General features: G+C 39.9%; 1 protein-coding gene across 4 annotated transcripts in view; it reads right to left on the bottom strand.

The window, feature by feature from the left end:
- TTC21B (tetratricopeptide repeat domain 21B) overlaps nucleotides 1–11,651 on the bottom strand; it is a 96,060-nt gene extending 84,409 nt beyond the window's left edge. The window contains exons 1-4 of one of the 4 annotated variants that reach the window (XM_055572380.1): nucleotides 11,499–11,651; nucleotides 5,654–5,783; nucleotides 5,454–5,564; nucleotides 1,227–1,393 (exon numbers count right to left, since the gene is read on the bottom strand). In XM_055572380.1, the coding sequence (XP_055428355.1) occupies nucleotides 1,227–1,393; nucleotides 5,454–5,564; nucleotides 5,654–5,783; nucleotides 11,499–11,519 (429 nt within the window). In that variant the 5' untranslated portion in view covers nucleotides 11,520–11,651. Of the gene's footprint in view, nucleotides 1–1,226; nucleotides 1,394–5,453; nucleotides 5,565–5,653; nucleotides 5,784–5,876; nucleotides 6,329–6,537; nucleotides 6,641–10,088; nucleotides 10,187–11,498 lie in introns of those variants that run through there. The other 3 variants (XM_055572382.1, XM_055572379.1, XM_055572381.1) reach the window with 3 other exon arrangements.
- Nucleotides 11,652–13,553: the final 1,902 nt, after the last annotated feature.

The raw sequence follows: 13,553 nt of genomic DNA, 5'->3' as shown, positions 1-13,553 counted from the left end.
AGTTCATCTACTGTCTCCATCTCACTGTTCTGCCAGGGCCTGAAATATAGCACGTCTAAGGGCAAACACATTATCTCTCTCCAAGATTACTTCTCATTCCAATGTATTTTCTATCCACATTAACTGGTCTCTGAATTGTCCAGGCTTAAAACTTCAGAGAGACATCCTTGATATCTGACACCTCAGTATCTTTCCTGTGTTATTTATAATAAGCTGTAAATTCCTGCAGGTATTTGATAATTCTCAAGTTCCTATCCACTGTATAATTTTAGTGTAGATCCTTAAAACCTTTGGCAGAAAGTACTACCTTTGCAAAGGGGCCTGCATTCTGGTTTCTTCCCAGGCCAGTTCATCCTGTAAACCTTTGCTAAATTCATATTCTGAATTTTCACTTTAAAGTAACACTGACACGATTAAAAATCTTCAATGACCTTTAATGCATATCAAATTAGATTCAAATATTTGTACCTACCCATCAAGATCCTTCAATTTGTCCCAATCTACTTTTCCAACCTTTTCTTCCATTCTCTTCTGTTTACCCTAAACTCTGGTCAGATGTGAGGTTCTCACTGTACCCAGAATCTACATGTCTCCTTGTTTTCCTTTTTCCATATTATCTCCCATTTGGGTATATCTAATTCCCTTTTCCATAATCTTCGCTGGTGGAAACTGTATCCATCTTTCAAATTTTAGCTCAAATACTACTTCCTTCAAGAAATTCTTCTTCATTCTTCTAACGTTTACATAATGGGTGAAGAGTGCCAAGCACAAAGTAAATGAGCAATAAATGCTAATATTTCCCTGCACATTTTAATCACACTTCTCATTCCATTTGTCAATTTTCTCATATTAAGTGGGTATGTGCTCTACAACACTGCTAGGTGATTCGTTCATCAAAGTCAAGTTTATGCATTTCTTACCTTTCTATTAACAGTGTACATAAAGGTGCCCTGTACCTAGAGCAGTTCAATAAGGAGAGTGGGAAAGAAGGAAAGAGAAAGGACAGGAAGGAAGGGAGGGAAGGAAGCAGGAAGGATCTCGTCAAGAGCTAATAGACTGCATTAAAAAAAGCAACCTAAGAAAACCAGAATTTTATAAAATATTAAAATAAAGCTGTTACTTATAAAGTGAGCATAGAGTGGGCAATAACAAAGAATACCACTGAATATATAAACAACATTAAGCTTTCTTTAATGATACTATTTCAAAATAAGAAAATCAGCTACCTCTTTACTCCCATTTGATATCTTGATCATTCGGTCAATATATTCTCTCGCTTTATCATGCCGACCAGTGTGCCACAAAAACAAGCCTGCATGGTACAAAACTTTTGGCCCAGCTCCTTTACGCTGCTCTTTCACTCTGGCATCTGACTCAAGAATAGCTTCTCTATCTGGGCGAGGGAAAAAACACATTAAGTGAAAATTAAATTCTAGATCAAGAGTTTATGATAGATCAGATGATTAACAGCAGAGAATATAGTTCTTCTCTTTATAGCAACACTAGTAGAAATAAATGCAAGAAATATGCAAGCCCCAAAATCACTACAGATGGTGACTGCAGCCATGAAATTAAAAGATACTTGCTCCCTGGGAGAAAAATTATGACCAACCTAGACAGCATATTAAAAAGCAGAGACATTACTTTACCAACAAAGGTCCTTCTAGTCAAAGCTATGGTTTTTCCAGTAGTCATGTATGGATGTGAGAAGTGGACTATAAAGAAAGCTGAGTGCCAAAAAATTAATGCTTTTGAACTGTGGTGTTGGAGAAGATTCTTGAGAATCCCTTGGACAGCAAGGAGATCCAACCAGTCCATGCTAAAGGAAATCAGTCCTGAATATTCATTGGAAAGACATGCTGAAGCTGAAACTCTAATACTTTGACCACTGGATGTGAAGAACTGACTCATAGGAAAAGACCCTGATGCTGGGAAAGACTGAAGGCGGGAGGAGAAGGGGACGACAGAGGATGAGATGGTTGGATGGCATCACCGACACAATGGACATGAGTTTGAGTAAACTCCAGGAGTTGGTGATGAACAGGGAGGCCTGGCATGCTGCAGTCCATGGGGTCGCAAAGAGTCGGACACTATTGAGCAACTGAACTGAACTAAGTAATTTAAAATTTCCTAGTAGCTACAAAGAGGTGAAAAGAAAGAAGTAAAATTGACTTTAATGATATATTTTATTTAACCCAATATATCCAAATGATCATTTCATATGGATTTGAAAATTAAGAAGATAATTTCCTTTTTTTTCCTTCTTTCTAAATTCTGATATGCACTTTACACAAAGCACATCTCAATTAAGATGCTACATTTTCTTCAGAAAATCTTAATATATACTTAGATTTCATAAAATTTATTTTGGAAAAAACACAATCATATATTCATCCTAAACATATTTCTAACAACTGAATCAACTACCAGTAAAAGTGAATTAATTAAATTTAAAATTCATATCCTCAAGTAAGACACATTTCAAATGCTCTACAGCCATGTGTAGCTAACAACTACTGTGACCACAGTGCCATTCTATACTTGATGTCATTCTCAAGACATAAAAAAAAAGTTAGTAATGACTCTAATATAGGACAATTATTAAGGGAAAACCCAGAACTAGTGGTCAAATTACCCTAATTCTTAATCCAATTTTAAAACATATGTCAGGCTGCTGTCATAGGCCAATGAAAAGTGGTATAATTACTGCTACTTATATAGTTTAATGGGCTTCCCAGGTGGTGCTAATGGTAAAGAATCTGCCTGCCAATGCAGGAGAAACAAGACACGTGGGTTCAATCTCTGGGGCGGGAAGATCTCCTGGAGAAGAGAATAGCTACCCACTCCAGTACTCTTGCTTGGAGAATCTCATGGACAGAGGAGCCTGAAGGGCTACAGTCCATGGGGTCACAAAGGAGTCCAACATGACTGAGTGACTTCTAGAACTCTAATCACTTCTATTTAATCTGTTATGTATGTGCTTAGGACACAAATGTCAATTAGATCCAAATCCTGGGTCAAATCAGAATGTGGATCAGTCAGGTAATAGGAAAAAGAAATGTGAAAGTTGAGGGTTGAGATTCTAACAGACTACCGTTTGGGAAATGGCTACCGAGGAAAGGTACATGACTCTTCCTCTTTAACTCTAGTGATAGAGTTAAATCCTTAAGTGAAGGATTACCAAGGTACAACTTTTTGAATTTAGCAAACAAAATCGCATTCCGGAGGGCTAGATTGCTTGGCAAGATATCCTTTCTGCCCAACACGCCCATGGAACACCTTCAGAAGTTTTCATCAAATAGTCGTGATACAGAAACAGAACTTATCAGGGCGGAAGCAGGCATTGCACCTTCCTGCCTATATTTCCATCAAGCGGAGAATCGGTTAGCTCACAAAGCTGGCTCTTGCTGGATATCAGCTCCAGTTCTTAATGCATCACAGCCTTTTCATAACCAGGGCTTTCATCAATATTCAGGAAGAATGTACAAGAACAATCTAGGCCCTTTCTCAGGGAGACTGACAGGCTTCTGGGCCTCTCCTGAGTTCAAGCCCACTCAGCTTCATCTATGCAAAGTCGAGTGAGGACTCAGATGTCTCTAAACAATACTTCTGCTTCCATCTTTTTAGTATCCTGGAAATCATATTTTCCAACAGAACCAGTACTCTTGGGAATAACCAATTAAATGACAAATTGCTTCCAGGAAGAACATATTTTGTTACTTTTTTTTTTAGGCTTACTGACTACATTAGCTTTCCTATGCAAACTCTCTGCTCCAGCTATACACACTCCTGCTGGAGCACAGAGAAAGGGGATCCAGAGAGGAGCCTAATCCTGAACCATTTTGCCATATTTGCCCACCAAGTTCTCCTGTCTGACAAATATGCTTTATACTCAAACCTTTAAAGACAAGATCAATCTCCATTTTCACAAAGCCCTCCCAGCCTACTGCTATGGATAAACAGTACATGCCATTTTCAATTAATTATGGATTCATCTGTTTTATTTTGTATCATTTTACTTAATAATAACAGTATTTAATCTTTGTAGGTTTAACACTTTCTTTCCCAACTAAATTATAAACTGATGTTGCAGATCACTTCTTACAATTCTTGTGGCTCCTCTTTAGCAGTCCCCAATGTTTTCAACCCCAGGGACCTGCTCCAGGAAGACAATGTTACCACAAACTTGGAGGGGGCTGGTCTGGGAATGATTCAACTGCATTACATCTATTGTGCATTTTATTCCTCATCTGATAGCGCCACTGATCTGACAGGAGGTACTGGTCGACCACCCTAAGGTTGGGAACCCCTTGCTTTATCTGATACAGTCCCTTGCAGAAAGTATCTAGTTGTTAGGTCTGTTTACAAGCTAAACATATTAAATAACATGTTATTGATTTGTACATGTATATGTGTGGGAACGGAGAAGGCAATGGCACCCCACTCCAGTACTCTTGCCTGGAAAATCCCATGGATGGAGGAGCCTGGTAGGCTGCAGTCCATGGGATCGCTAAGAGTTGGACATGACTGAGCGACTTCACTTTCACTTTTCACTTTCATGCATTGGAGAAGGAAATGGCAACCCACTCCAGTATTCTTGCCTGGAGAATCCCAGGGACGGGGGAGCCTGGTAGGCTGCCATCTATGGGGTCGCACAGAGTCGGACACGACTGATGTGACTTAGCAGCAGCAGCATGTGTGGGAAGGATGTAAGTGATACTCTGATTAAGAAAAAACTGTTTTCTATTATTTTAAACAATTTTATGACATTTGGTAAGTGTCCAATTACTTGAAACAAGATCTTTTTATGATGCTATTAGCTGTTACTAGATATGTAAGGATGAATACAATATTATTTCTTTGTTATTACCTAAAATTTTAATACTGTTCTGCCTCAGCCATTAAGATACACTAAATATTAAGACAGTTCACATAATTTTAATTGCTGGTTTATGTATAAAGTTCCTTATATAATCTAATCATATCTCCCAACCTACTACTGGATAAAAATTTACTGAATATCTTAAAAAGAGCTAGCCCCCTTGGGGGATATAAGAGCTTTTAAGAATCTTAAGATATAGCAGAAGAAAGAAAACGCATTTAACTATATATGCACACAAGTTAAAGTTGGCTGCTACACCTGTTTTGAGCTGTCCTTTTTTGGTTTAACCATTGCTAATACATAGTCACCTTTGTATTAATTCAAACAATTCCTACAGACTAATGAAACCTCTTCCATAGGATATAAGAAATATGAAAGCTAGAGAAGACTCATATTTCTTATGCTTAATAAACTTAAGGTCTTGTCAGGATGATAAAACAAATATGATATTAATAGTATCCACAGATAATATATAATACAGTATGAACAGACTGAAGGTTAAGGTAATTGACAAAAATCAAAATGAACTGAGTAGAAGAAACTGTCTAAGCATTATATTTAAATACTATACCTGGATTAGGGCTCATTTTATGAGCGTATATCAATGCAATTAGAGAACAAAGTGATACATCTTGTTTATTTTTAATAGCCTCAAATTCTCGAAGAGCTTCTTGAATTTTACCTGAAAATCAAAACCACAAAGTGAAAAATTATTCTTGGCGCAAAACAAGAATTTAACACTTGTGGGAGTGCTTAATAATTAGCACGTACCTTCCATTAATGTAGCATAAGCGTGATAAAACCTGAAGACTGCGTCACTGCCGTAGCTCTTCATTCCCTCACTGGCAACAAGTAACACATGGTGGAAATATCTCTCCTGACAGTAGTAATTAATCAAAGCCTAAAAGGAAATAAAGTTAAGAGAGATTCCAATGTTCTGAAATACTCTAACAAGCAGGCATTAATCTAAGATCTTGAATAATGTAAAACTTACTGTATTTTTTCTTCCAAGTTCCTTAAAATATTGTTAAAGGCTAGCACTTAGTAATAAGAAATGTGGAACACAATGAACATAAGACTACTAAAATAACAATATTTTCTAATAATTTCAATCTTTTTCTCCTAAATGCTTTCTTAACAATATTGAAGTCAGAGTACTTTCAATTACAAAAAAAGTTAAAAAAAAGACCAGAGGCTTCTATGGCCAGACTACAGGTTTCTTAAAACAAACAAACAACACTTTGTTTCTACTTTGCTTTTGTAGCATCACAAAGTAATGACCTATTAAACCCAGCAATTTATTGTCAAAGATTATGTTTTCTGAGTTCCACGATAAATAAATAATTGTCAGTAAAACAAAGAATCTATTTTTTAAAGGAAATCACTCTCTTCAGGCTTTTTTTCAAAATTACATTATTCATATACAAGGCAGAAAAGTACTATCAGCTATGTTAAGTCGCTTCAGTCGTGTCCAACTCTTTGAGATTCCATAGACGCAGCCCCCCAGGCTCCTCTGTCCATGGGATTCTCCAGGCAAGAGTACTGGAGTGGGGGCAAAACTAATACAATTTTGTAAAGTTTAAAAAAAAAAAAAGAGTACTGGAGTGGGTAGCCATTCTCTTCTCCAGGGGATTTTCCCAACCCAGTGATCAAACCTGTGACTCTAATGTCTCCTGCATTGATAGGCAGGGTCTTTCCCACTGGTGCCACCTGGGAAGCCCACCATCAGCTATGCTTTATACTGTTTTTCTTAGGATCTTATCTAAGGCTTAGTTGCTAACCTAATCAAAGAGGGAAACCATATTCCATACTTCCCATCACTGAGATACACCTGATTCACCTCCACGAACCAATTCAGGCCATTCCATACCTATTTAGTATGACTCTTCAGCTGCTCATCTGTGAGAAACACAAATGAAGCACTCATTGACAGGGTTAAAATGAGTGTCTATACAGCTCCTTTTTTTTTTTTTTCCAGTGTACTGTTTCTGGAGGGTCTGAGAGCTTTTCTAGAAGAGTCAGGCAAACGTCCTCTGTAACCTCACTATGCTTCCCTCCTCTGGTTGCAGATCTCTGGTCCCGTCTCAGCCACAGTCTCTTTACAGCATTATTCAGATGCCATTTCCAAGACCCCCACAGCACATCTCAGAAGAGTGCAGGTTTCCTCCAGAGCCCCTTCCCTAAGGTTGCAAGTGACTCTTTGGTTTGCCACAACTAAGGACACTTTTGGGGCTTCCCTGGGGGCTCAGATGGAGACTCAGGTTGGATCCCTGGATTGGAAAGATCCCCTGGAAGAGGGCATGGCAACCCACTCTAGGATTCTTGCCTGGAGAATTCCACGGACACAGGAGCCTGGCGGGCTACAGTGCACGGGATAGCAAAGAATTGGACACTTTTAATACCATCTTACTTGATTTTCTATTCAGCATTTAGTATCGCTAAGCACCTATATAACTCTCCTGAAAGGCAGGGGCATGGTAACCTAAAAAGGACATGGATTTTAAAGTAAAAAGACCTGGTTTCAAATTTCTGGTCTATCCGACAGCACCTCAGTTTGCTCACTGATAAAATGCTGGTAGTCATTTACAGGTCATTGTGAGGATTCATTGAATTATTGTACTCAATTCCTCCTATTCAGGGGGAAAAAAAAAGTTCCTCCAAACTCCATATGTTGATGATATTAAAAACAAAACAAAACAAAACAGAAAAACGTGTCAAGACCTCTCATCGCAGCTCCAGATTTCTATTTTCAGTTTCTCCACCACCCAAGCCAGACACCTAGTCAGAAATTCTCTCTTCCTGTTTGCATAGTCCCCCTAAGTCTAACCAGTCAGTAGGCTCTTCTGTTGCTCTAGTCTACTTCCCACTCCCTGAACCAATTTCTACTGTCTTGGTTTAGGTTAGGTTGTCCAGTCCAAAAACATTTACTGAGTGCCAGAGACTGGACAAAGTACAGTGACTATAAAGATGAATAAGACACGGTTCTTGTCCCAGAAAAGCCCCAGAAATGCTTAAAATTTTCAACTGAGACTAGAATCTAAAGACTATTTGATCACACATCTATAGTCAATTAATCTTCAACAAAGGAGTTAAGAATATGTTGGAGTTACAGATACAATGGAGAAAAGACAGTCTCTTTCAGCAAGTGGTGCTGGGAAAGCTGAACAGTGGCACGTAAATCAATGAAGTTAAAACACAACCTCACACCACACATACAAAAAAACCTCAATGACTTAAAAACTAAAAAATAAACATGACACCATAAAACTCCTAGAAGAGAACTTAGGCAAAACATTCTCTGACATAAGTCATACCAGTCATTTTCTTAGGTCAGTTTCCCAAGACAATATAAATAAAAGAAAAAACAAACAAATGGGACCAAATCAAACTTAAAAGTTCTGGCATAGCAAAGGAAATCATAAACAAAAAGAAAAGGCAACCTATGGACTGGGAGAAAATATTTGCAAAATATTTGCTTAATATCCAAAATATACAAACAGCTCATACAACTCAGAAAAAACAACAACAAAAAACCCCAAACAACCCAATGGAAAAACGGGCATAAGACCTAAACAGATATTTCTCCAAAGACATACAGATGGCCAACAGACACATTAAAAGATGCTCAACATCGTTAATTATTACAGAAATGCAAATCAAAACTACAATGAAATATCACCTCACACAGGTCATCATTAAAAAAATCTACAAATAACAATTGCTGGAGAGAGTGTGGAGAAAAGGGAACCCTCCTACACTGTTGGTGGGACTGTAAGTTGGTGCAGTCACTATGGAAAACAATATGGAGGTTACTCAAAAAATTAAAAATAGAGTTGCCATATGATCCTGCAATCTCACTCCTGGGCATATATCTGGAGGAAACTGTAATTCAAAAAGGTACATATACCCAAATGTTCACAGCAGTACTATTTACAATAGCCAGGACATGGAAGTAACCTAAATGTGCATCGACAGAAGAATGGATAAAGAAGATGTAGTATATATATATATATATATATATACACACACACACACATAATGGAATATTAATAATAAAAATGCCATTTTGCAGCAACATAAATAAACCTAGAGATTCTCATACTAAGTGAAGTCAGAAAGACTAATAACATATGATATCACTTAAATGTGGAATTAACATATAACACAAATGAACTTATTTATGACACAGAAACAGATTCACAGACAGAGAGAAGAGACTGGTGGTAGCCAGGGAGGAAGGGAGATATTGGGAATTTGGAGTTAGCAGAAACTATTATATAGAGAATGGATTAACAACAAGGTCCCTACTATAGCACTGCTGCTGCTAAGTCGCTTCAGTCGTGTCCGACTCTGTGCGACCCCATAGACGGCAGCCCACCAGGCTCCCCCGTCCCTGGGATTCTCCAGGTAAGAACACTGGAGTGGGTTGCCATTTCCTTCTCCAATGCATGAACGTGAAAAGTGAAAGTGAAGTCGCTCAGTCGTGTCGGACTCTTAGCGGCCCCATGGACCTCAGCCTACCAGACTCCTCCATCCATGGGATTTTCCAGGCAAGAGTACTGGAGTGGGGTGCCATTGCCTTCTCCATACTATATAGCACAGGGAGCTACATTCAATATTCTGTGATAAACCACAATGGAAAAAAATATGAAAAAGAATTAACTCATTTAACTATAAAGAATTAACTCAGTTAATTATAACTGAGTAGTCACTTTGCTGTACACTAGAAATACAACATTGTTAATCAACCATATTTCAATAAAACAAAGTTTTTAAAAGACTGAAATGTAGTGTAGCAAATGCAAGAAAAGAGCGTATAAACTGCTTTGGGAATGCAGGAGAGTGAGGTTGGGGTATGCGAGGATAGGAGAGTAAAATTCTTGGGGAGGATTTAGAAACTGATTCTATTCACAAACTCCTACTTCCTACATACGTACTCTTAACTATCCCTCTTCATGATTCATAAGGAAGTCGGCCAAAAGAGGACCTCAAACAACACAGAAGGCAGAATTAAGCCATGATTCACCGGGATTGGGTGAGGATGGAGAGGACTAAAACCATCCTTGTATGCGGGAGCGGGGACTGGCCCACTGTGGCGTATGGGCCATGTCTGGCCTGCTGCCTGCTTTCACACAGCCAGCAAGTCAACATGTTCAAATGGTTGAGGAAAAAAAAAGAGAAGAAAAATATAACATATGAAACTTACATGAAATTCAACTTTCAGTGTCTGTAAGTAAAGTTTTATTGGAACAAAGCCACGCTCACTTGCTTAAGTATTGTCTGTCTATGGCTGTTTTCATGCTCTGACGGCAGACTCGATACCACGGAGACCCTATGGTCGATAATGCCTGAATATGTACCACCTGGCCCATTATAGAGAATGTTGGCCATTTCTAGAGGCTTAAGTAGAACAGGGATAATTGGAAGAGGTGGTTGGAGAAAAAGCTGGAGTCAAGAAGGACCTCCTATTGAGTTGATTCTCTACACTTAGACTAGAACATGCTAAAAACAACACCTTTTAGCATGAGAAGTGTTTTTATTGAAAAGTTCATTTAGGTGGCAATATGAAGAACAAATTTAAGGGGACGGGGAAAGCTCCACAGGAAAATAAAGTTTCAGACAAAAAAGCGAAAGACACTATCACTTGGCTAAGTGTTCTCCATCCACTCATCACCAGCAAACAATACACACTGCATTCACCTGTAAATGGACTAACTCCTCCCCCCATCAAACGTAGAAAGATTTGGGAGGGTTTTTCTTAGCTTTATTATTGCAGGGCTTATTATGCTCAGGGCTTAGAACAATGCTAGACACATGGGACACATTCAATAAACATTTGTTGAATTAATTTATTTAAAGTTTTCGCCAGCAATAGACTATAAGATCGGTGAAGGCGGGGACTGTTCTATTCATTACTATCCCCAATTCCAGTGGACACACGGTGAGCCCTCGTTCAACATGTGTTGAACAAGGGAATCAGTGAACAAATGAATGGAGATCATGATCCTAAAAAGTAACTTATTTTATTTCCAAGCCTCATATCTTTGTTTTCGTATCATCATTTCTTAAGTGGATCGTCATTAAATATTTGCCGAAGGGATGCATCAGTGATAAGCAGAGTTGTTGTTGTTCAGTCTCTTAGTCGTGTCCGACCATCACCCTAAAATACTCCATTTTCAAGCCTATGTCTTTAATTGATTTCATAAAATCTTTTTGCTCCTTTTACCGTCGCAGGGGGATTGCTGACACTAGTTTGCTGGAGTCCTTAAAAATCTCATCTCGGAGTCGCACTCAGTGTCATAAAATGACTAAAAACCTTATGAGCAAACAGGGTACAAAAGTAAAAGTAAAGACGACAACAGGATGGGCCAGCACACTAACGGCAATTCGGAAAGCAGCGCGTGGGGAAGGCTGCCCGACCCTAAGCAGGGTCGGCGGAGGTAGAGCAGGTGATGTAAATTACAGGCCGGCGCCCCAAACCGGGACACCCAGCCAGACTGGGCAGCGGGCACCGCAAGCAACAACGGCCTCGCCCGGTCGGCCCGCGCGCTTCCCCACGCCCCCCGGGACCTCGCCATCCCCCCACAGCAACACGCGGCACGTCTTGCCCGCTCACCTTTAGCCCCTGCGAGTCCATGGCTTCCCCAAGGCCAGGCCGCAGGCCTCCTGATTGTGCGCCTACCGAAGCCTAATAGCAGAGCCAGGGGCTCAAGCCCTGCCGCCCAGGCCCAAACTCGCTCGGGACGCGGCGGGAGGGGCGGGGCGGATCCGAGCCGCCATTGGCTGCCAGTGTGAGGGGGCGGGCCCTCGCGGCCGGGATTGCAGGTCCAGGCGCCGGCAGGGACCTGGCTGCGCATGGGGAAGGGGGCCGTACCCACCGCATGCCCCGGGAGGTGGAGAGGTCAAACGCAGAAACGACCCTAGGAGGGCGGTGGGAGGGCGGTCCCCAGGATAAGGAATTAAAGAATGAAGGAAATGGAGGAGAACGGAGGGATAAGGGCAAGTCTGTTTCCCATCACTGACTACAAAGAAAGACACTATTTTCTGCATGTTTGAGTAGAGGCAGGTTCCCGCAGTGCGGCTGTTTAGAAGGCCTCAGCAGCTCAGGAAAAAGCCTTTAACTTTCACGTGTAGTAGTTGCATTATGGCCACAAGGTGGCGCAGAAAAATCACACTTGGGCCCATCTTTGCAAGCATTGCTGGAAATCTCGCGTTTCCTGTTAGAATGCACTTTAAATTAGTCCTTAAAAAAAAAAAAAAAAAAGCTCTTTTTTACTCCCTGATAACGAGAGAAACTAATAAAGTAACCTGCTGCTGCTAAATCGCTTCAGTCGTGTCCGACTCTCTGCGACCCCATAGACGGCAGCCCACCAGGCTCCCTCATCCCTGGGATTCTCCAGGCAAGGACACTGGAGTGGGTTGCCATTTCCTTTTCCAGTTAAAAATAATATTGCCGATTTTAAACTGAGAATAGATTTAATCCCTACGCAAACATTTATGTTTGTACCAGTTAGGCAACTGTCAGTTGCTGATAGATTTCTTAAGTTATTTAGTGAATTAAATTGAAATATAATGAAATAAGAGATTTCGTATTTCTGCTTAAAAATATTTTCAAAGTAAGATTTGAGGTTTAGGTAATCTTTGTAGAATCTTTTACACGGATTTCAAATTTCAATCCTAATTATTTTAATTTAGTTGATATAATTCAGAGTTGCCTTAATCAGATCTTAAGTTTGTTAAGCAGTCAAAAAACATTAACCTTTTTATATGCCAGGAGTTTAGGTAATGTCAGTTTTGTGGGAAAAAATGACTAAGATAACAGGCTCCAATGCTAGACAATATTTCTCACTGGTTTTCCTTAAGAGTGCATTCTCTTCAAAGAGGCACATATTATTTCATAAAGACTAGTTCTTATTTGTTTGTTTCCATCATTTATAGTCAAGCTAAATGTTTGTGCTGATGGACAGCTGGTATTACCTGCTGGTCTGATTTTCAGAGTCTGCAGATTAATCCATAGTTGGTATGCAGCAGAGAATACCAGAAACCAAGGTCCTCATCAAATAATGCTGAAGCTGAAGCTCCAATACTTTGGCCACCTGATGCAAAGTGCTGAGTCATTAGAAAAGACCCTGGTGCTTGGAAAGATTGAAGGCAGGAGGAGAAGGAGAAGATGGAGGGAGAGATGGTTGGATGGCATCACCGATTCAATGGACATGAGTTTGAGCAAGCTCCGGGAGATGGTCAGGGACAGGGAAGCCTAGCGTGCTGCAGTCCATGGGGTAACAGAGTCAGACGTGACTGAGCGACTGAACAACAAGGTCCTGGTCAGCATATATAATCTTAAACTGTACGCTTTTAGTTTCAAGTAAAGAGTCCATCTGGAAGAAAATTTCTAAGGATTACAGTTAAAGGAGCAGATGATCAAGGTACCTTTCTGAGATCTTTAAAGTCTAAACTTGGACTGTCAGACCATTGGACGGCTGCACACTTAGACCATTTTAATTTATAAAATTCCCTTCATTCAATTTTGTTCTAAGGTTAACGTATTTAGCACAAATCACCACTTCTGGCACTCCATGAGTGTTTTTCGGATTAAAACTACTTTGGAAATTTGCTTTGACACTCCTGGTAACTTTTTCCTTGCATAAGGTCACATAATCTTTTGTTCACA

This window comes from Bubalus kerabau, chromosome 3 (genome assembly GCF_029407905.1).
Source record: "Bubalus kerabau isolate K-KA32 ecotype Philippines breed swamp buffalo chromosome 3, PCC_UOA_SB_1v2, whole genome shotgun sequence".
NCBI classification, from domain to species: domain Eukaryota; kingdom Metazoa; phylum Chordata; class Mammalia; order Artiodactyla; family Bovidae; genus Bubalus; species Bubalus kerabau.
This window is presented reverse-complemented; position numbering and strand designations above follow the sequence as displayed.